Source organism: Echeneis naucrates, chromosome 7 (assembly GCF_900963305.1).
Source record: "Echeneis naucrates chromosome 7, fEcheNa1.1, whole genome shotgun sequence".
NCBI classification, from domain to species: Eukaryota; Metazoa; Chordata; class Actinopteri; order Carangiformes; family Echeneidae; genus Echeneis; species Echeneis naucrates.
The window spans coordinates 9,074,572-9,096,063 of NC_042517.1; the positions used below are offsets into that span (position 1 = coordinate 9,074,572).

The 21,492-nt window shown below is 40.6% G+C and overlaps 3 protein-coding genes across 6 annotated transcripts; all 3 read right to left on the bottom strand.

The window, feature by feature from the left end:
- Positions 1–3,087: 3,087 nt before the first annotated feature.
- Positions 3,088–7,758, bottom strand: LOC115046692 (serine/arginine-rich splicing factor 6-like). 3 transcript variants are annotated; one of them, XM_029507218.1, is made up of 7 exons: positions 7,559–7,758; positions 7,020–7,175; positions 5,233–5,347; positions 4,861–5,063; positions 4,635–4,721; positions 4,348–4,558; positions 3,088–4,290 (listed from the first exon to the last, which is right to left on the bottom strand). In XM_029507218.1, exons 1-7 carry the CDS (start codon positions 7,663–7,665, stop codon positions 4,117–4,119), a joined length of 1,053 nt encoding a protein of 350 aa, XP_029363078.1. In that variant the 5' UTR covers positions 7,666–7,758; the 3' UTR covers positions 3,088–4,116. The 3 variants fall into 3 exon arrangements, with proteins under 3 accessions (XP_029363078.1, XP_029363077.1, XP_029363076.1); XM_029507217.1 differs by having other exon boundaries at positions 3,088–4,558; positions 5,233–5,351; positions 7,042–7,175; XM_029507216.1 differs by having other exon boundaries at positions 3,088–4,558; positions 5,233–5,351; positions 7,015–7,175.
- Positions 7,759–8,543: 785 nt separating this feature from the next.
- Positions 8,544–14,465, bottom strand: eif2s2 (eukaryotic translation initiation factor 2, subunit 2 beta). 2 transcript variants are annotated; one of them, XM_029506609.1, is made up of 9 exons: positions 14,350–14,465; positions 12,790–12,973; positions 12,558–12,658; positions 12,332–12,461; positions 12,155–12,255; positions 11,320–11,468; positions 10,633–10,689; positions 10,388–10,473; positions 8,544–9,879 (listed from the first exon to the last, which is right to left on the bottom strand). In XM_029506609.1, the coding sequence occupies exons 1-9, from the start codon at positions 14,362–14,364 to the stop codon at positions 9,704–9,706; spliced, it is 999 nt and encodes a 332-aa protein (XP_029362469.1). In that variant the 5' UTR covers positions 14,365–14,465; the 3' UTR covers positions 8,544–9,703. The 2 variants fall into 2 exon arrangements, with proteins under 2 accessions (XP_029362469.1, XP_029362470.1); XM_029506610.1 differs by lacking the exon at positions 10,633–10,689.
- A 658-nt stretch (positions 14,466–15,123) lies between these two features.
- Positions 15,124–20,989, bottom strand: LOC115046239 (charged multivesicular body protein 4b). Its single transcript, XM_029506483.1, has 5 exons — positions 20,656–20,989; positions 18,201–18,378; positions 17,542–17,656; positions 16,830–16,956; positions 15,124–16,558 (listed from the first exon to the last, which is right to left on the bottom strand). The coding sequence occupies exons 1-5, from the start codon at positions 20,837–20,839 to the stop codon at positions 16,494–16,496; spliced, it is 669 nt and encodes a 222-aa protein (XP_029362343.1). The 5' UTR covers positions 20,840–20,989; the 3' UTR covers positions 15,124–16,493.
- Between the last annotated feature and the right edge of the window lie 503 nt (positions 20,990–21,492).

A 21,492-nucleotide genomic window follows, 5' to 3' on the forward strand; every position in this document is an offset into this window, starting at 1 on the left:
AGCTGGAGTCACCTCCACCTTCTGATGGCTAGGCGCTGGAGCTGAGGAAAAAGAAGCAGATTTATGAGGTTTCCCCCGTGAAAGACCAAATTCATCAAATGCATCTTATTTCTCAATTTTTTTTCTAATCCTATTAAAGTAGTCTATATACATCTTTACAGCAACTCTAAACTAGTGTTTAGTGTATATGTAGTTCATATTTATTTTACTTTATAAGAAAATCAACCGTCTGCATATTTTTATATCTTAGTTATAGCATATTGGCATGTTAGATCAAGAGAATACTGGTGCAGACATCAAATCAAATCAGATTTATTTATATAGCGCTACATCATAACAAAGTTACATCAAGGCACTTTACACATAAAGCAGGTCTGGACCAAAATCTTTATGGAGTTGTTAAAGGGACCCAACGTATCCCTCCAAGAGCAAGCACTTGGGAACAGTGGCAAGAAAAAACTTCCTTTAAGAGGCAGAAACCTCTGGCAGAACCAGGCTCAGGGAGGGCAGCCTGGTGGGGTTGACAGAGGGAGAGATGGGGGGGGCAGAGAGAGAGACACATGAAGGAGAGGAGGGGCGGCTCAGTACAGAGATGAGGCATAAAAGACACGCTGTTGTGAGTTGTACGTTTAACTTAAGGACTCAATAAGTTCATAATTTGGCCCATTAAATGTAAAAAAAAAAAGAATTGTGAAAAATAATAATTATGCTTTTCACTTTGTCTACTTTGCCAACTAATGAATAAATTGCTTCAGCGGTAATGAAAATGAATTCTACTGCCATATGTTGCTGTTTACGTCACAACCTTGTCATTAGTCTGTAATATCAAGGGAAGTTTATCTGATCCTGCAGAAATACCTTTCATTTATCAATCAGTGGCCTTTCATCCATCCACAAGAGGAGGCTCTTATTTCAACTTGTGATTTACATAATGTGATTTCAGTGAGTCACTATAGGAGATCTTTGGATATAATTCCAGACACTGAGATGAAAAACTGTCTGTGTGATTTTTCAAAAGGAAAATAAGAAAAAGCTGTTGATGAATTAAGTATGTTCACTCGATTATATGTAAGTGTCAGTAAATAAGGTTGAAGGTTACATTGTCTCGAAATGTGATGCTCTGTTTGTGTTTTTCTCCTCAAAGAAAGAGCGACAACACTTTGGCAGGGTGGTGTCTCAGAAACTTTACATCCACACTGACACTCACACAGGTGCTCACCTGGTAGTAGAAGAGCTGTGGTGGTGTGGGGCTGAGGCCGGACCTTCTTGGCCACGCCATCACTCCCACAGATAAGGACGGCCTCGCCAGGGGAAGAGGAAGACGAATCCAAAGGTCTGCGATCCTCTTTGGGTGGAGCCTCCATGTTCACTTTGGCACTCAAAGCGGCCCTGTCCCTTATTCCAGAGCACTGAGGAGGCAACGGTACGACGATGACGATGAAGATGAAGAAAAGGACGAAGGACATAACAGGTTTACAGAGACAGCTTTCTGGTTTCTGGTGTTGGGGTCTAGTTTCTGTCGTGGAAGAGGGATCTCTCCCCTTACTGTTCCTAACCCCCCCAATATTTATTTACTCTAGGCCGGGTGCTTTTTTAAATCAGAGGACACAAATTGATTTTGCATCATCTGATCTTGAGTCTTATTATAGATCCATCGCCATGCAACCCTAAAAATGTTTTTTCTTTGTTCATTGTTTGGATTTATCTGGAGTTTCAACATTAATTCTGAAGGAATTACAATGGTATGATAAAATACATAGAAAAGTATCCAGAAGACAGAGACTGTAGCAGAAAATGTGATATCTGAGCCCGCTGGGGTGCCATACTGTTTCTATATAAAATAATAAGATAAGAAAATAGCCTACACCTTTTTGTTCTCAATTTATTTTTAAGGTCTCAATGTCTCCAATGACTCCTAGACAAATTGGATTATGACAAAAAGACAAAGTAAATGAGAAAAATGTCATTGAAATTTCTCCAAACTTGACAAAAAAGAAAAATAAAATAAAAGGAAGATATGTTTTTAAGAATGCCCTTTTTAGGAGAATATGGCAGAACAGAGATGCCTCCCTCCATCAACAGCCCTGACCCCGTGTGACTTTAACAGACATCCATTACCTAGAATAAAAAAGCCAATGATCTGTATGACACACCAATATTTACGCACAAGCTTCCAAGTGCACGCACACACATTAAAATACAGCATTTCAGTTAAAATGGCGGAGGATCTGAAATCCTTCAGCCAAACACAAAAATGAGTAAAAGCATTGAGTCCAATCCAGTGAAAAATCCCATTTAGTGAAAAATGAACCCTGTCACCCATTCCGCCAATATCTCAAATAAAACAGCAACATTTCCTCCTCCAAACAACAGCAGCCGCGTTTTATATTCCTTTAACCTCGGTGTGGGTTCTTTTAGTATTTAAAAGTATTTAAATCGATTAGGTTCATTAAAAGCTTGCTATTATCAAACATGTATTTGGAAGATGAAAAGCTTTGTGGTTGGTTATATCCATATCGGCTGAACGCTTTAGATCATGAGGAAAAAAAAACATACTGACACTTGTCCCTTTAAAACCTGTGTGGTTAAAAGATACTGCATGTCTCCTGCGAATTGAGAAATGTGAAATAAATTGTTGGTTGCAGATCAATTCGGAACTGGATTTTGGTCTTACCAGCTCTGATCTCCTGCGGCTCCGGGACTCCCAGTGCGCATGCGCGCAGCCACAGTACAGTCACCGCTCGCTGACTATAATATAAAGCCGAAGACTTCTGTGCAGCCGCTCCACTTTCGGTAATGGTCGATATGTGAAAAGAAATCCGGTACCGTCGACAGCACGGAGGTCCGCTGAGCCGCCGCCCGTCCCTGCTCCGTGTGTGTGTGTCAATGTGCCGACAGGGAAGCTTCCCTTCAACAGCTTTTATTATATAATTAGCAGGATATAGGTCACGTCGATACTGCAGTCAGGGTTTTTGAAAAACCTAAAACAAAAAACACCCCACATCGACATTTTTCATCAAGATCTTTATTTGAACATACAATAAAAAAGGTCATTTTCTGTTAGCTCGTGTGAATTGAGAAAAAAAAAAAAAAAAAAAAAAAAGGAAATGTGTTCCACAACATGGATAGAGGGTTTGTAATCAGTCAAGTCTGATGACTGGTGGTGTTATAAACCCACAAGAAGAGCCTCTATAGATTTCAACAAATGTACCTTCAGTACAAAAAAAAAAAAAAAAAAGTAACTCCAGTACAAGCTGCACTCTTTAAATAAGCAAAGGCTTGACAGAACCCTTAACCCTTTAAACTACTTGAAAAGGACTCAAGACTGCAATTAGAACAAAGCAGGAAATTCCAGGAAACGGCATTTGAAACCTTTCAGGTCTTAACTGAAGATGGCCAAAATTAATAAAGAGGAAAAAAAAATGTCCTCCAAACACAATTGGAGAAAAGGGGCAGCAAATCAGCTTTAAATGATGATCACAAGGTCTATGTACAAGGGGTTAAAAAAAGAACCATTGTAATAGTAATTTGCCTACAATGTAGTTGTTCAAACATGAAGTACAAACCCTTTTCATTTTCCTGTAAATATGCAGCTCTGCAGTACAAGTTCTTGCATTTCTGAGTCCCGCAGGACAACACCAAGGAAGAACGTTCCTCAAACAGCGAGAGACTGCAGATCAAAAGGGAAACCACTCCAATGCTACAGCCATGCGCTACTTTTCTCCCACAACCATGCATTTGGAAGGAGTATGACTGAAAACAGTTATGGCCTGCTATATTATTGGTAGATGGAATCAGGAGAACATCTGTTGCAAACAGAGATGTTAAAGTCCAATGAAGACAAACGTAATCTGCACCAAGATATTCACAGCGCTTCATTTTAAAACAGACTGGTATAAAGAAATTGAGTTTTTGGGAAGATGATTCAGAGACCCAAGTGAATCCAAAAATAGCCCTACACAAACGTGTATCCTCTAATAAAACTATGGGCAAGTGCACAGTTGAAGGAGAAAAGTAGACAAATCAGGAAGCATACACCGTTATGACAACACTGCTCATTATGTACAGCAGAGGGCTCAAGCTCAACAAGAGAAACGCATCATCTATCCAAATCCACTAATCCTGAGAAGCAGATCTAGACCGTGAGCCAGATCTTGAGCGGGAAGCTGAGCGTTTCTCCCTTGACTTGGACCTGCGGTCGTCTTCCTGTGGGGATGGGGAGCGGGAGGCAGATTTGACAGGATGCTCCTCCTTTCCGTTCTCTACTGGAGAAAGGGAGCGACTGCGGGACTTCTTTTCACCTGACATCTCCTTAGACCGACTACGTGAATCACGCTCCGACTTTACCTTAGAGCGGCTCTTTGAACGGGACTTAGATTTCCGATCAGCTGAATGGGATCGAGATTTGCGGGAGCGTGACCGCGATTTGGACTTGTGGGATCGAGAACGTGACCTGCGATTGCGAGAACGCGATTTGCTGTCTCCTGACTTGGAGCGAGACTTCCTTTCAGATCTGGAACGGGAATGACGACGCCTCTTGTTGCTACGGGATCGAGATCTGTAGGAAGAAGTCATGTTAACTTCACTTACTGGCTATTTTACACTCAATTTCCCAGGATTGTGCACTTGCTCACCTGGAGTGGGATCTGGAGCGGCTCCGGGAACTTCTACTCCGATGGCTCCTCCGGCTCCTGCTGCGAGAACGACGGCGGCTACGAGATCTGAGGATGACAGCGCAGACTTAAAAACAGACATACAGCCAGTTTTTGGTTTTGAGCTTAGCAGCAAAAACAAGTCATTGTGTGCACTGCAAAGCAGTACATTTAAGGTTCAAGGATTTTTACAGGGTTGGAATCCAACCTGGAACGGCTGCCAGAGTAGGATCTTCGTCTGCGAGGTCGGTCCTCAACCAGACGAATCTTCCGCCCATTAATGTCTGTCCCATCCAGTTTGTCCAGTGCCCTCTTCATGTCTGAGTGAGTCCGGAACTCGATCACACCCTCATTGGTGCGCTCCTTATGGGCATCAGCGTAGGTGACCTCCCCAGCCTGACGCATGAAGTCCTGATGGGCAGCATGAGGGCAAACAGGAAAAAGAGTGTGTTATGGTGTTTAGGTGTTATGATACAAAAACAAGCCTTTTGAATTGCAAAAATTATCAAAAAAGCTGCAAGATCCTGGAGGGACTGAATGGGGAAAAAAACCCCACAACTGGTCATGCTAACACATGTACCTTGAGGTCCTGCCAACTGCAGCGGCTGGACAAGTTCTCCACAATGAGTCGGTACTCAGTACGGACTGGGGGTCCATACTTATCTCTGCCAGAGCGGCTCCGGCTGCTGTAACCACTACCTTTAAAAACAACAGCACACAAGCAAAGTTAGAAACGACTAAAATGGCCAAGACACAAATCACTGCTGGATGAACACAAGGCACTGATAAAAGTCCATGGGGATAAAAATTTGAACTTAACTATGAAAGAAGTCCCTCTCATCCCATTTTCAAACACAAGAGCTTCCCATAAGTGATCTATGAGCCACTACATGGGCTCTTTAAAGTTTGTATTGTTCAGCAATTTCAAGTTGTTCTCTGCAGCAAAGAACACCACCGCATCTGTTTCGGGCAACAGAAAGCCTGTCTTACTTTAGTACATCACATTGTGATGCTTTAGTTGCATAAACAAATGGACAGTGATGTTCTTTCGAGACCTCTGAACCCTGTAACACAAACAGACAGGAAGCATCCACGTAGGTTGCAGTCAAGGACACTGTTCGATCAAATTGAGAAAGAACGGTGTCAAGAAACACATAGTGTTATGGTATTTTTCTGTTTGACCAGATGTCAAGTCTGAAATTTTGTTGTTTACCAGTTTTTCCACTTACAACATTTCTTTTGATTGTAAGTTCTTTACAAGAGCCGTTCCACTTATGTTTGCTGTCAACATAAAAACCAATGGCAATCCTCACCATCGCCCCTGGTCTATTGGCAAAAGGCTGCTGTCATCATGGCTTCCGGTTAGGTCAGCCAAGGATCAAGGGGGGGGCAAAGGTCACACACACATTGTAAGGTGAAAGCCAAGGCCAAACGGGACAGGCAGTCATCTTAGCCAGTCATCTTTAGCCTCAATGGACTCTCAGCCTCAGCCCGCAACTGGACTCTTTCAAATTGAAACATCAAGGACTTTTGTTAATGTTTAATATAAAAATATATGTACCAACGTTCAAAATACACATTTCACAAGAAAATGTCTAATCTTAATGATTTCAGTGATAATTACACTTGCTAAGTTTGAACTGATTATCTGTGACTAGCTCTCCTGTGTGGTGCAAACAACTTGGGATATTTAGACCATCAAGAAATGGCTCGCCAAGACAATTAGAATCCGAGAGCCCTTTGCATACCTTAATAACAAATCCTCACTTTCAATGCTCTCAAGATACCTTAGCTATTGCCAACTCTATAGCCTAGACAGAGTTTTGCTGTGGCGCTGCAACTTTTTGTTCGTTCCCAACAATGAACCACCGACCAGTCAAGTATGGCTCACCAGGGAGGAGCAAAAACCTGCAGGTCACCTACCCTTGATGAAACTGAGAACGACTGCGCAGTAGATTGGGAGAGGGGGGGGGTTTAACTGGATTCCCTGAACAGGAAGAATTTAGATAAGTCCTTGTTCTAACTTCTCCGTGTATTCATGCTAGTACATATGTGAAAATACTGGAAGTATATAAGCACAACATATATGGATAATTATAAAACACATTGTACCTGAGACATAATAATGGTGCACTCACGCATCACAGTAAAACGGGATTCAAGGCTTGCTCAGCTACAAATCGTTTACCTGAGTTTACCTGACATAATTCCACTGAAAAGGTCAATATCTGTAAACCTGAGCTGTAAGCCTGGAAACAGCGTCAGTACGAATCAACAAAACAGCTCTTAGTGCAGTCCAAAATCGACACCTCACCCCAAGGGGAGGGGGAAGAGAGGGTATCTTGTAATAGACTGCACTTACTGCGCCCACCACCCCAGTAACCCCCACCGTAGCCATCTCGGTCTCGCCGTGGACCCCGGGCATGCTCGACGATCACCCGCTCCCCACACAGCTCCTTCCCGTTCAGCTCATACACCGCGTCATCCGCATCCCGGTTATCCTCGAACTCCACGAATCCATACCTGGTGGATAAAAGTAAACAGTTTATATGCAGACAAGGTTTAATTTACCAGCAGACGAGCTGCAGCCACGTCCAGGTAACACGCTGCGAGCTAACTGGCTAGGTGGCGTTAGCTGGGCCTGCTAGCGGCGCGCTTTAACAAACACAAAGACGCCATGTTGGCCATGCGACATTTGCCACACGGGCGAAACCGAAGTTCAAAAAAGAAAGAATATTTTAAGTAGTGGCAAACCTCACGTGTGAAAAAAACAGACTTACACAGTAAGCCTAACAAGCCAGCTCGAATGAAGAAATAAAATTGTATTACTGTGTCGACTTTGGCGTCGTTAACATGAGGGGTTTCACTTCGGTGCTAGCCAGCGTTAGCCCTCCGCCGAAACTCACCCGTTTTTTAAGTCGATTTCCATGAGTTTCCCATATCCGCTGAAAAACCGCTGAATGTCTTTTTCGCGGACATGGTAGCTCAGTCTTCCAATGTAAACCCGAGGCATGTTTTTCGTGGTTAATGTTGCTGAAGACTGATCTCCGTTACGGACTGATACCGAGCAGCAGCTGGCTATGAGGCTACCACAGTTAGCCCCTCGGCGACGACACTCAAGACCGCGGCGCACCGGCCAATCAGCGTTTAGCACGCTGTCGGCCTTTTCCGGTCTGGGATTTCAGCGTAAAAGTTCCTCCATCAAGTTGACTACTGCTTCGTTTACCCAACAAATATTTTTTAGTTTTCTTAATTAAAAAAAACGAAGACAGCAGTTTCCTTTGAAGTAGCACTACATCGGTCAAGGTTTTCTGTTCTGTTCCAATGAAGATGTTAAAATTAGGTTTAATGTCGACATGATTATGGGAAGACACTTCATAGCTGAAATTCTATCTAGGTGGTGCAAACAGTTGTGAGACTAATAACATGGGGTGGCCTCTTTGTGGTTGGAGATCCAGCCCTTCCGATCACTGTCATTTTCCCTGTAATATGGCTGGATTTTCCTGGAAAAAAATAATATGCAAGAGTTCCATTTATAAAGATAATATAGAAACTATTGATGAGTTTAGATTATCATTAAAACTATAGACATTAAGTTACAATTAATTAATTTTAATAAAAGTCAAGTATAGATAATTGGATCAACATGCCAGCTGTGATTTTGGCCATCTTGCTGCTGTAAATACTCATCAGATAGGAAATAAATCTGCTGTGCGATAGTCAGTTATCAAAGAGCAAACTACCTCAAGATGTTTTAGTTGTATGTCGATTCAGTTTTGAAACCAAATATTTAGTACTGCTAATTACATTTTAGAGTTTTACTAGATGGATCTTCGCCAGTTGTTTTATGTAGAAAAGAAAGTTAACAATGCAAATTCATAGAGTGCAGAATTGGAGAGAGAGAGTACATTTTATTTTTGTAAAAACCAGGTTTTAAAATGAGCCAGACCTTGTTATTCACTTTCTTTTCCAATCATTACAGAACCAATATAAATCCAGTATCATTGGAGAGACTTCATCTTCATTTCCTGGCTTGCTTATGTTGTGAAGTTCTTGAATCACATTTGAAAATAATGACCTGTAAGAGAGACTGACATGCCAGCCCAGTAGCTGTTTAAACTTTAGAACACAACTGTTCATAAATGCCTCATTAGCACTCACAGGAGCACTGTCATTTCAGGTTGTCTCACACAAAAGATAATTTCTTCAGTTAGAATGCGTTTTCCCCTTCCTTAACCCTTATTAATTTAACTTCATGGTCATCATCATAAAACGATCTGTGTTAGGAGCCCTGTCACAGACAGATTAAAAGTGACATCTTTCTATACCCTGCGACCCGACCCTGGATAAGCAGATGGATATCTTTCCCTATGTATTCCAAGGCCTGTGACTTTGATTTTCATCTTTGATAAGCTGGGCATAACGTAGCATAAGGTTCAGGAGTGACCGTTTTATGATTTCGGGCAAAGCCAGAAACAGGTACACAACCAATCCGTATAAGCAATGTTGAGCTCAAGAATGAAGAAGTCACAAAGTAACAATTAAAGCATCTACGCTCTGTTAGTGTAGATCAGTTTAGCTCAACTACAATTTGGCTGCTTGCATGGAGAAGTTGATACTTTGTTCAAAGTACTTATGTCTGATGTATGTAAAGTGGGAGAGGAATGAATGTAGAAGGATTCAAGCAATGTCAGGGTTTTCTTCCAAGAACCAAGAATCATGGCCCAAAAACAAAAAAACAAACAAAAAACAAAACCAAAAATCTAGGAGGTGGAGGGTCTGTCAGCGAGACAACAAATCAAATGCATCCAACAGTGTATGTGGTACACATCATCTGCTTTGAGTGTCTGAACCCCATATGTCAGCTTTATATACTCTCTCACTCCCTGCCTGGTCAGGCTACAACACAACTAAGCAACAGCCAAACCCTCCCGCAGTTCGATTCAGAGAGTCCTTTTAGCAAATCAAGGGGGCATCCAACCCCAGCTTCAGCCCTTCTGAAGGGGAAAGGGGAGGCCGAGAGAAGAGGGGAACCCCCGATTCGGTGGCCTTTAGTTGGCTTTGGCGCGGAGCTGCGCCCTCTTGCCCGTCACAGCCTGGAAGCCGGTCTTGATGCTGGCGACAGAACAGCGGGAGTGGCACGTCTCACACTGCAGGAAATAGAGGCGAGTGTCTTTCTGCAAGATCGTCTCTGGGGAGCGGCAGGTATGACACGTCACATATTCCTCTGCAAGTGAAAGGACAGTTATTAGTACTGCAGTACAGTATATAGAGGAGGACACTGCATATTCCTTCAACACAACGCTTTGTGAAATGCTTTAAAACTGTGTAGCAGAACTCTGTACAGAGTCTGACATTTAAAATTTAGAAAAATACTTAGAGGGCATCAATCAACTGTTTGTCAGTGTAATTTGTGACTGACTTCTTACACAGCAGTGTGGTCATATTCAAATATTAAATTGTGTAGGAGCTGTGACTTATGTTTCAATTGCAGATTTTATGTTTTTAGACAATAAATTACACTGACTCAAAGTGATGTAATTTCAATGTGATAGCTGTGTCTGCTCAAGTTGCATATACACATCTTGATAAAGTGAAAGAAAATCATCTTAGAATAAAAGTGAAATCTGACAGCATGCATCTTGGAAATGGATTGTCAAAACCAAACCTAGCATTTATTTGTTAAAAAAAAAAAAAAAAGACAGAGGCAGCTACAAATAATAGGTCCAACTTACTGATATATCTTCTCAACACATTTTCTATCTGTTTCTGTTGAAATCTGCCTTTGATCACAAGCTGGTTATTTCCATCTATGGAACCACTGTGAAGAGAAAATGAGCAGAAATCCAACTTTCATAACATGAACACAGAGATATTCCCTTTCATTTGTGATGTGTGAAAATGTACTATATATATATATATATATATATATATATATATATCTCTCTCTCTCTCTCTCTCTCTCTCTCTCAAGACATACCTTGTTCCCAGCTCAGCCAACAGGAAAGCGAGGAGATGTTTAGGTTGACGATGCAACCTGTGATGAAGAACATGACCCAGAAATTCCATCATCATAGTTTACAAAAAAGAACTGTGTGATTGATACATATACATTATCTGTAAAGTGCTTTGAAGTAACTGCACAACAAAAATTTTATATGATGTGACAAGGGCTGAGTTGGTTTTAGTCAAACTATATATATATATATATATATATATATATATATATATATATATATATATATATATATATATATATATATATATATATAAATAAATAAAGGTTAACTATGAATACTTTACATCCGTCAGTCTTTCTTTGGCATATAGTTTCCAGAAAAAAACCATTATTAAAAATGTGTTGTATTTAGATTTTTTTTTTAATTAAATGCTTTATTCAAACAATTTCATGAGATCTTGGGGTCGTATTCAAGACTCATTCATGTACAGAAATAACTAATTTGTGAATTGAGCCTTTGAGTTGAAGTGACAGACTTTAAGTCCAGGTAAAAACAGCCACAGCCAGTCCTATGATCACAGGCTCAACTAAATTCAGATTGTGGATCATTTTCTTAAGATAATTACAATTTGATCTTTTGTCCAGATTGGTCTTCCCTAGTTGAGACGACAGGAACAGTTTAGGTTAGTAAGAAGGCGGAACACTCACAGTTTGCAGATGTCGGTGAAGTTGACAAAGGAGGTTTTCTTGGTTCCCACTCGGACCACCTGAGGGGGCTTCATCACAAACTTCCTCTTCTCTCCAGCCACCATGTCTGGGTTCTTCTCCCTCATGATATTGAAGACTCGGTTCAGGAGCTGACACAAAGATGCCACAATGAGTTTTGCCACCAGAAGTTGACAGCCTTTACATCAGGATAAATTCCCAAAGATGTTTTAATTGTGGCCTTTTTTTATCTGTATGGAACACATAGCAATATCTGCATATGGACATTAAAGAGGGCATCAGTATTTCAGGAGTACAAAAACCATGTTAAGACCTGTGACCTGATAACCCTGACGTTTATAACGGATTTAGAAACTCCTACTACTATTTGTCTAACTTGAGATTGGTGTAATTTCATGCTATTGCCAGGTACAGATCAGATTCTAAATCTGTATGAGGAATTGACACAGGAAAGAAATGAAAATCTTTTAGACATGCCTATTTTAAATTTACCTAGAGACAAGCATTAAAATAATGAAAAAAATATTTTAAATGTAATGATTAAGTGTAATGATTCTCAGAAAAGTTACAGGGAGTATCTTTATTCAAATATTTCTAAGCTAAATCATGAATATATACACACACACACTTATTTATTTTCTCTCCTCTAGAAGTATAAGACCCAGTGACAATAATATGATAAAGCTTAGCAGGTAAAGCTTAAGGATAGACTTGTATTGGTATCATTTTATGGAGTATAAACTTGGTAAAAAAAACAAACAAACAACTGTGTGTTGTGCGTGTGTGTGAGAGAGTGAGGGGGATAGAGGTGGCTTACCTCATCATAAGTGTAGTCTCTTTCTGAGCCGGCCCAGGCTGGTCCTGTGGAAGAACTGAATGAAATTCCATCGTTGTTCTTCCCCTCATCATCTTCCAACGCTGGAAATAGATCACACAATGTTATCACAGGTCTTTTATTAGTTTACTATATTAAAGAGGAGGTGTTAATTCTCACCATCATCCTTCTCCAATGGCTCTCCCTCATCAAAGTCTACTTTCTTTGTTTTTTTCTTTTTGGTGGGAAGTACCAAGTCCAGGTTGTCTTCTTCAAGAGTCTCTGTCTGTTCTCCTTCGATTTTCAGCTCCTAGGTTGGACCAATGAAGAGCAGAGTTCAGCACAGAGAAGTGGATTGATTGAGGTTCAAAACAAAAAAGGAGAGTAATGGTAAACAGACACTGACCTTTAATCCTTCTTCGACGTCATTATCAAACACTTTCTTGGGTTTCTTCTTTTTTTTCTTTTGGTTGAAAAAATTCAGATCATTCAAATCATCTGAGGGCTCTAGAGATGATTAAACAAACCCAGATTAGCCCCAACTTAGATTTCAGTAGCGAAGTAAACTCCCAAGAAGAAATGCCTTCAACCTTCAGGTTTAAATGTGTGCTTTTGGTGAAAACCATCGTTATTCAAACCTTTCTTCCTGCCTTCATCCTCATCCAGATCTATCTCTTTGTCATCTCCAGTCTCTGGTTCTGCCTCTTTTGCTTCCACCTCTTTAGCCTCTTCTCCTCCCATCCCTTCCCCTCCATCCTCATCCACCATGAAGGGCTTCTTCTTCTTCTTCTTCTTCTTGGTCATGTTGGGATCAAAAATCATCTGACGGAAGAATGAACACAAAAGAGTTTGTTTTTTGCTGACATCAAGAGCACGAAATGAAGCCTGTATAAGAAATAATTGGTAATTAAATAACCTTGTAGACAATCTCAAAGTTGCAGTTCAATGTGGCTGCCTGACTTTCTGACACAATCAACTGGTCTTAAACTTGATCTCACTGACAACCGGAAAAACACGGAGTGAAATTTTTGAATTGCAAGTCTAACTGGACGTAAGCTTTCCCAACTTCATCTGTTGTTTTCACACATCAGATCTTCTCAAGATATATTATTGCTCTAACAAACCAATTTACTTAGTGTGTATTACCAGATTGCATCCTTGATATTTCCACCTTCAATTACATTTAAAACATGATGTAACATAAAATCCAACTAAGACCCTAAACTGAAGTCACACCGAAACTTAGACAATAATATCATTTACCCAATAATCTATATCGCTCTATCTTTGGTTACAACTAAAATCTGGGATAACAAGCAATGTGAACATTTCAATTTGGAATGAGAAAGCTGCAGGACATTTTCCTGAGGGATGATGAGGGAAACTATACATTGAATGGTATTTAACATTGATGGAGTCGCGACACAGACGCCAGCCAAACACTGAGAAACACGAGCATTAAAGGCATTAATGTGACAGTACACTTCATATTACAGTATTAAGATGCCCGTCCTGGGTGTAACGACTGCTGACACATCAGCTAACAGATGTCATTTCGGATTCATTATATTTGCTGTGGCTGAATCAAACGGACTGTCTTTTTGTCGTCACTTTCATGAAAGCTAATTTATTCATCCACAGTAACACATTTAATTGATTTAACGGTGTAGCGGAGGGGAAATTAAATGTCGCCATGTTTTCTACCAATACAAATGACCATACAAATGTTTCTGTCAACTCTATGCTGTAGAATAAATACGATTATCTAAAATAAAAAGGGACACGTCCAACCTTTCGGCTTTTTGTTTCAGCTAGTGAATAACCAACCACCAGCGCCGCAGCTCAGCCAACGGCCAGCTAATGCTAGCTAATTAGCTAGCTAGCGCAATTCATTTCTTCAACCGGAATTAACCAGAGGAGGTGACAAGGCGGATTGGCGGCTGGCTGTCGATTTTAATCATCCACACGACGCGACACATGGTGCTGCTGTGGTGCATTGGGGGTTTTCGTGTCATTTTGGCCCGGTGGGGCCGGTGTTAGCCCGGCTCTAGCCATGTGAGAGCTGCTGAGGGCAGGGAAGGGAGAAGTAGCGCCGAGGCCCAAAGCGGTCCTCAACAGCCATCCTTCCCGACAATTCACCGAAATTAAGCCAACAGGTCGACACACCGACCCGGACTAGACAGCCCGCGACGACTCACCTCGTCTCCTGACATGTTTGCGGCTTGATGTGTCTAAAATCCGGCTACTTGTTCGTCCCTCGTTCAGTCCCACACCGCTGCGCCGAAAATTCCTCTTGCATCAGCGCAGAAGCCGCCGTACGCATGCGCGACGTTTCCAGACGTTAAAAATCCGCGACAGCGTGTTGCAGTCGAGCAGCGTTCAAGAGCAGGGTTGCACAATCCAGACTGTTATTAAATATGTCCATTTCAAGTCTTTAAATAACTGCCCAAACACTATGCAATCAGAAAACACTCGGCTTGCCTAAATTCACCCATAATTTATCTGACCATTATAATTATTACAGTTATTGTTCCATCTTATCCTTGTATTTTACAGTTTAAATGTCTAATAAACACTACTTCAAGGTTAGTTCATACCATTCAGAAGAGGTCTGATTAGGCACAATGATGTCGACCCACTGGTTTTACATGCAGTTTAAGCACAATTGGCCAGAGTGAAAGCATCAACAAAGACCTTAACGGTTTGCCAGTTAGCTTTGTCCTGAAAAATGAAGACAATAGAAAAAACTGTGAACGTAAAACCTATAAGTATTATCTCAGCAAAGAAAAAGGTTAATTAAAATTGCTTTATATTGTTTTTTAAAATGTTGCTGTCTAAAATATATAGTCTTTCACTTGAAGCCAGGCTTTAATGAAAACGAAGATGGGTGTGCATATTTCTGAAGTTAATTCTGTGAATGCACTGTTATCACACATTACTGAAAGGGAAAAGATAAAACTTTCACTACAAAAGAAGAATTGAAAACCTTTAATGATTTTGCAAATCATATTCTCATCTGGATAAATAAAACAGAGAAACGCAAACATGCTTGTCCATCCGTCCTGGTGTTATGTTTTTCTCTTTTTTTTAAGTAAAAAATGTACATCATGACTGAAAAACCAAAGGAATTGTTTTTAAACTGCAAAACGCTGATGTTGAAAATATAATGTACCTTAAACTTTTCGAAACCACCATCTCCTTCTAGATGCAAATAACGTGTGACAATAGTTTATTACATTTTGTTGTTTGTTTTTTACATTATACAATCCAAAACAAAAACCCTTTTCAGAAAGACATAAACAGACAGAGCAGGGTATAGGTGTTAGGTTTTAAACTGCTCCTTCTAGCTGTGTGTTGTGATCTGACATAGTGACTGCCCATTGGTGCATGCTTCACACAACCTCAACAGAATCTCTCAATGACGGCAGAAATAGAGTATATAAAAAGAGACATATCTGGGATATTTACACCAAACGAGAGCCACTAGGAAGAATGCCTTTGACAGTATGTGTAGTGTTTGTGTAGTGTGTGTGTGTGTGTGTGTGTGTGTGTGTGTCAGTGTGTTGGGGGTGGGGGTGGGTGTGACAGAAATAGTGACAGGAGTGTTTTTGTGTGTGTTGGGGGCTCAGGGGTTGGTTATAAAAAGTACACAGCCTGAAACAAAAGAGGAGTTTCGGTTTCTGGCAAACACAGCTCATAGCTTCTTCATCCAGCGCATGCTCAGCTGTTCTATTTTCAAGAGCAGTTAACAAAATAACATGGAGCAAAGGACTATTACTTTTGGCATAAACAAAAACAAAGGAAAAGAAAATATCCAGCAAGATTAACGGCACAAATACAGGTAAATACATGAGTCAGAACAGATAGTTGAGGATTAAGCTCTCTTGAAAATTTACCTCATCCAGTGACATCAACAATGCCACATCACCCATGACACCAATCTGGCAACAGCACAACATTGCACCACAGAATGCAAAATATCACACTTCAGTATGAGCTTGATGGGTGCTGAAATAGCCCCACACAGTACAGGAGCCACAAAGTGCTATTACTGTATTAAAATTGAGGGTAAAAATATTAGGTTACTTTGCCAAAATACAGTGGTAGAGCTTCAATATAAAAGCCCTCAACTGGTTTGTTTTTATTAAGCAGGGGGTTCTCTGGATTTAATCTTGAAGGGGACGAGCGAAGAGAAAATACAGCATTTTTTGTAGTGTTACATAAAGTAGATGGTCAGATCCCCTCAAACACACTCATATACAACAATTTATCAGTCCATTCATTCCCCCTTGTTCCTTCCTTTTCCCTCTAAGATGAAGGTATGATGTGGCAGATGCAGTGTTTATATGGCTTCCATAGCCCAGCGCTGCAGATCTTCCATGTCGTCCTCGTCCTCCTCTTTCTTGGCTTTAAGGGTGAAAAGACAAAAATGAAACAATTTGATAGTTATCTTCAGCCAAGTCCTACTCATTAGGTCACTGTGTCATCCTGGCCCAGGGATGACACAGTGACCCAAAACAAATTTGCAACTTTCCCATTTGCATTTGAATTTTTTCAGATTAAATCGTTTCAAACTTTCCACCAAATCTCGACAAGATATTTCTCAAAATGTAGAACCATTATTTGGCCAGGTAGGAACAGATTCTGTAATAATATAGGTTTCTCAAAAGTTTCTTACCAGGTCTGGAAGGTAATGAAGTAGAAGGCACGTTGGGGAGAGGGACATTCTCTGGTCCCCCAATCTCCAGCAGGTTTTTGTCAAGCTCTTCTTGTTCCAGCTCATCCAGCTCTGCCAGCAGCTCATCCTGTGAAATTCAAAACAAAGAAATAAATATTGCAGACAAGCTTAAACACAAATTCATGCAACACCTAACATGCATGTTAATTTGCACAGATTTCAACGTATGGTTGTCAGATGTCAAGTTTTAGGTGGTATAATCGTATGTATACTTTTTGAGGAAAACCTCTCATTGATGGTGAAATTGAATGAGGAACTGAGAAAGAACCTATTCATTTTTTTCCAGGATGACTACACACAATGGACTGCGCTGATGCAAACCTATGAATAAGACCATTGGACTTTGCTTTAACGCCACTTGGGAACAGACTCAAGAATCAATTAATTCAATGTTCTTCCTAGTGAGGTGACCTCAAGGGTGAAGCTGAAAAGATAAATTATTAGTTAAACCGAACAGAACCAAAAGGTAAATAATGATCACAAATGTTGACAAATAATATTTGTTGTGTTGATATTTGGGGAGTGAAAAGTTTGACAAAATGAATGAATCAGCAGTATCAGAATTCAGATGAGGATTACACACTGAAGTCACAGAAAACCCCAAATGAAGCTCACAAATCATAAAATTAGACTGCAACAATTTCTCACAAACCTCATCAAACTCCTCTCCAAACCCAACAGGTTTGGAAATGGCGTCTGAGATTTCCTGGGCCAGCTCTTGCTGCTCTGTAATGTCCTGCATCAGGTCATCCACCTTGTCAATATCCCTGAAACAACAAGGGGAGCAAATAAATGTGAGTAAAACAGAGCGCACCAAGCATCATTTACCTACATAATGATTATTTGGCAGCCTGGTGCATAAAACCCACAGCAATGCAAAATAAACTACTGATGTCTATTAATCTATAAGTTACATGTGCACATCAAGCAGGGAACTGTCAATATGTTTTAATTTTCTTGTTCTATTATTCAAACTTTATTACAGATTCATATTCATATTCATACCCATCACCCAAAGCTGATGGGTTTGGGTTAGGGAGGTATTACTGTACATGGGTCGTTATGAGCAGAACCTTGTCACCATAATAATTTTTTTTTTTTTTTTACTGATTTTGAAGGGACTGTACCTTTTCTACTCTCCTACTGAGCTCATGAAGCTATTTAAAAAGCAATGAGATACAAATATATATATATATATATATTAAAAAAAACAAACAAACAAACAAAAAGCAAGCCTCTCTTGAGTTAAATAGTTTGATCAACCAGACAAACTGTGAGGAATGTAATCAGTGACTTTGTGTTTTCTCTCACATATTTTCATGGGCAGACTTCATAGCCTTGGCAGCAAAGCCCATATTCTTGAGCACTTCAGTGTTGGTGTTGGCATTCTCCAGAGCCTCCCTCTGGAACTCGATGGTCGACAGCGTGCCATCGATCTGAGCCAGTTGCTTCTCATAGCGCTTCTTTCTTTTCAAAGCCTGCAGAGCAGCTGTGGAGGGACAGACAGTGAATGTGAGGACAACACAAGTCTGGACAAATAGATTGTCACAAAAAGATACTGAGAAAGTAAAAATGCTAATCAAGGAGCGAGTGACATAAAACTGTGTATCACAGGGATTTGTTTGTCCTTGAAAATTACAGTGATGCCATGGGAGCTTGAATCTGATGCTCCAAGTGATCCACCAGTGACTGGACTCAGAATTTATATGCTTATATGTTTATCTAACAATTCAGTGACAGTGTTATGGACAGACTGAACAGCAAGTAGCAGAATTATAAAGAGTTTGTGGTTGGAACGTTCCAGATGAGGGAGGAAATCCACAGTTGAAACATGATCAAAACCACTGACCGAGACACCTGATAGGTTGAAGTGAAGCTGTCAGAAGGCACCAAACTAAGCTGACACATTCTTACAACCTTTCTGGGGTTGGAGGAGTAAATAATCAAATGCAATGCAGTATTCAAGCTAAGTACAAGGGCAATACTTTCACCCCTTTGCTGAGATGTAACTCCTCCTAACTTCAGAATCAGACTCCTGTCAAGTAAGTTTGAACAAACTTGAATTTGTTGTAACACGAGGGTGCAAGAAAAAAAAAAAGCAATAGCAGAGAAGAATTTAAATTTTAATAATAAATCTACAGAATTACTTGAAGTCAAAATTTAGATATGTTACAGTCCAGTCTTTAATTGGTAACTTCACCAATTAATTATATTTAATCATTATTATAGCAACTACACTCAAAATTGTCAATAGGTCTGAATGCGAGCGTGAATGATTGTTCGTCTATGTTTGTCTTTGTGTGTTGGCCCTGTGGTGGACTGGCGACCCGTCCAGGGTGTACCCTGCCCCATGCCGGGAATGTAGCCTGGGATTGGCCCCAGCACCCCCCGCGACCCAGAAATGGAAAAGAGGTAGAAGATGGATGGATAATAGCAACTATATTTTGTGATGACATTTATCAGTCCACTGTTGAGTCTGTCCAGTGAAACAGAGAGCACTAATATCTCAGCAACTGGTTAACAGGTTAACTGGTGAAATTTAGTTTTGATGTTTCTTGCCATCTGTGACCACCCAAAATACTTTGTCCAAATTTGGCCCAAAATCAAGACCCTCACCAATGACAAGAAACTACAGCACACACTTCCTCATTATACTCTTTGGATGTCTGTGGTCACAGAGGAGACTCTCCTATTTATGATGACACCATGAGCTTCATTACAGCAGCACAGTCAGGCCAATATATCCACTTCTCTCACACTAATCTGAGAGTAAAATATCAAAAAAACATTCCCCATCACTTTCAATTTTCCCGGCAACAGCTCAGGTATTTAAATCCCAACACACCAACTCCAAATCTTAACATAAAGAATGAGAAGGTATATTGTTGCCTCCCCACTTCTGGGACATGGCTGTATTAATTAGGATATAGTCACTCTCTATTTGCCTCTCTGTGTTTGATCACGTGTGTCCCTTCTGGCTTTCCGCTACAGTCTTCGATGCAAGAAGACTTCATAATATCGTGTTTTTGTATCCAGTCTTTACTTAACCGTGAGTGTATGTCATGCTTTTTCATGATGCATGACGATTTGTCTCCTGTTCAGCTGCTTCATGCCTTCACCTTAATTTCCCCACTTTTCGCAATCTGTGCTATAATCAGGGCAGAGTCACATTTACTGTGACCAATCTATACTGTCCTGACCCGAGGGAGTAAAAGTGGTTAAGCTTTTAAATAAAGTTTCGATCACGTTGTACTTATATACAGTCAGATTGTATCAGAATAAAGTCCGATGGTTGACGTAATCATTATGTTCCATGTTAGTAATCACTAATAATAATAACCAAAATGACTGATTAAGTGGCTTTATCTTTGGCTTATGTAATGACCCGTTAGTTCAGCACAGACTCTGACCCATCTGTCGGCAGTCAGCCTTTATCGGACAAAACTTGACAGCGGCTGTATCTGCCTGCCCCACCTTCGACTGCATCTGTGTTTAAATGGCCGAAAACAGGCTGAGCAGAGGCATGTTGGCTAAAGAGAAGACTGGTTACCTGACTGAAAACCGGCCTGAGATAATGTTCAGCAGAACAAACGCGTCTCCTCAGGGAGTTCACCGCAGCCCTGATAATGCCGCTGCCAACAGTTGCGACGGTTCCGCAAACTTAGCCAACTTGGCTAACGTGCTAACACTTAGCTTCGGGTTGTTGGGTAGGAAATGTGGCAGTCAAGCGGAGAAACCACGAGGAAAGCGCGACTCGGCGTCTCACCTCGCTTGTTTTTCGTGCCGTTTTTCTTGGCAATCTGCAGCTCCTGCTCAATTTTTTTCTCCAGAAATTCCTGTTTCTTCGTTAGCATCTCCTCCGTTTCTCGGAGTTTCTGGATCGCCTCCTGCGGACTCGGTCCCTTTCCTCCTTTTCCCCCTCCTCCAAATATTTTACCAAACAACGACATTTTCCGAGATCGTGGAACAAACTAGTTCCTAAAACAGAGAGCGAATCTCCGAAAAACCAGAGGAAACGAGGCCTGGCCGCCTCGCTGCTGGACTACACTGACACTTCGTCTGAACCAGGAATTATTGTTGATGTTGTTGTACTTCCTGGAGGCCCGATGACGTCATATCGCTTGACGTCGGGTGGGCGTTGATTGTTGCCTCTGTGTCTCCCCCTACTGGGAAATAACAACAATAATAATATTATTAATCATCATCATATTCACAATACTTATTAGTATTATTATGTGCACATGTTTTTAGATTTTTAGTCAATTAAATAAAAAAAAAAAATATATATATGGGAAGCTTAGTCATTAAACTCTCCACCAAATTTACAATTTATTCCTGTTAGAGGACTCTTTAGTGTCCAGACGATTTTCCATTAAATGGCTTAATCTCTTTTTTTTAATGATGAAACACTTGTGACCAAATTCACAAGACACATTGAGCTTTGTGTTGACAGGGTAGAACAGGTCATCAGATTAGGTTATCTTATTAAATACATTTGTTTTGTTTTTTTTTAGCAGCCTTATCCTTGAAGACATTTTCCACACAAACCCAACGTCAACTGACTGTAACAGTGAGATGTAAATTTTCCCTGCTTAGATCTTCA

Excerpts from the sequence above, each read along its gene's own strand:
- LOC115046692 (XM_029507216.1), bottom strand. The coding sequence starts at position 7,665 with ATGCCTCGGGTTTACATTGGAAGACTGAGCTACCATGTCCGCGAAAAA. Across the intron at positions 5,352-7,014 it reads TTACTGGGGTGGTGGGCGCA|GTAGTGGTTACAGCAGCCGG; the intron begins GTAAGTGCAGTC and ends TTGTTTTTAAAG. Across the intron at positions 5,064-5,232 it reads GCAGTTGGCAGGACCTCAAG|GACTTCATGCGTCAGGCTGG; the intron begins GTACATGTGTTA and ends GCTGCCCATCAG.
- eif2s2 (XM_029506609.1), bottom strand. Across the intron at positions 10,690-11,319 it reads TTCACCGACATCTGCAAACT|GTTGCATCGTCAACCTAAAC; the intron begins GTGAGTGTTCCG and ends TCTTCATCACAG. Across the intron at positions 9,880-10,387 it reads TGTGTTGAGAAGATATATCA|AGGAATATGTGACGTGTCAT; the intron begins GTAAGTTGGACC and ends TTTCACTTGCAG.
- LOC115046239 (XM_029506483.1), bottom strand. The coding sequence starts at position 20,839 with ATGTCGTTGTTTGGTAAAATATTTGGAGGAGGGGGAAAAGGAGGAAAG. Across the intron at positions 18,379-20,655 it reads CGGCACGAAAAACAAGCGAG|CTGCTCTGCAGGCTTTGAAA; the intron begins GTGAGACGCCGA and ends GTCCCTCCACAG. Across the intron at positions 16,957-17,541 it reads TTGGAGAGGAGTTTGATGAG|GATGAGCTGCTGGCAGAGCT; the intron begins GTTTGTGAGAAA and ends TGAATTTCACAG.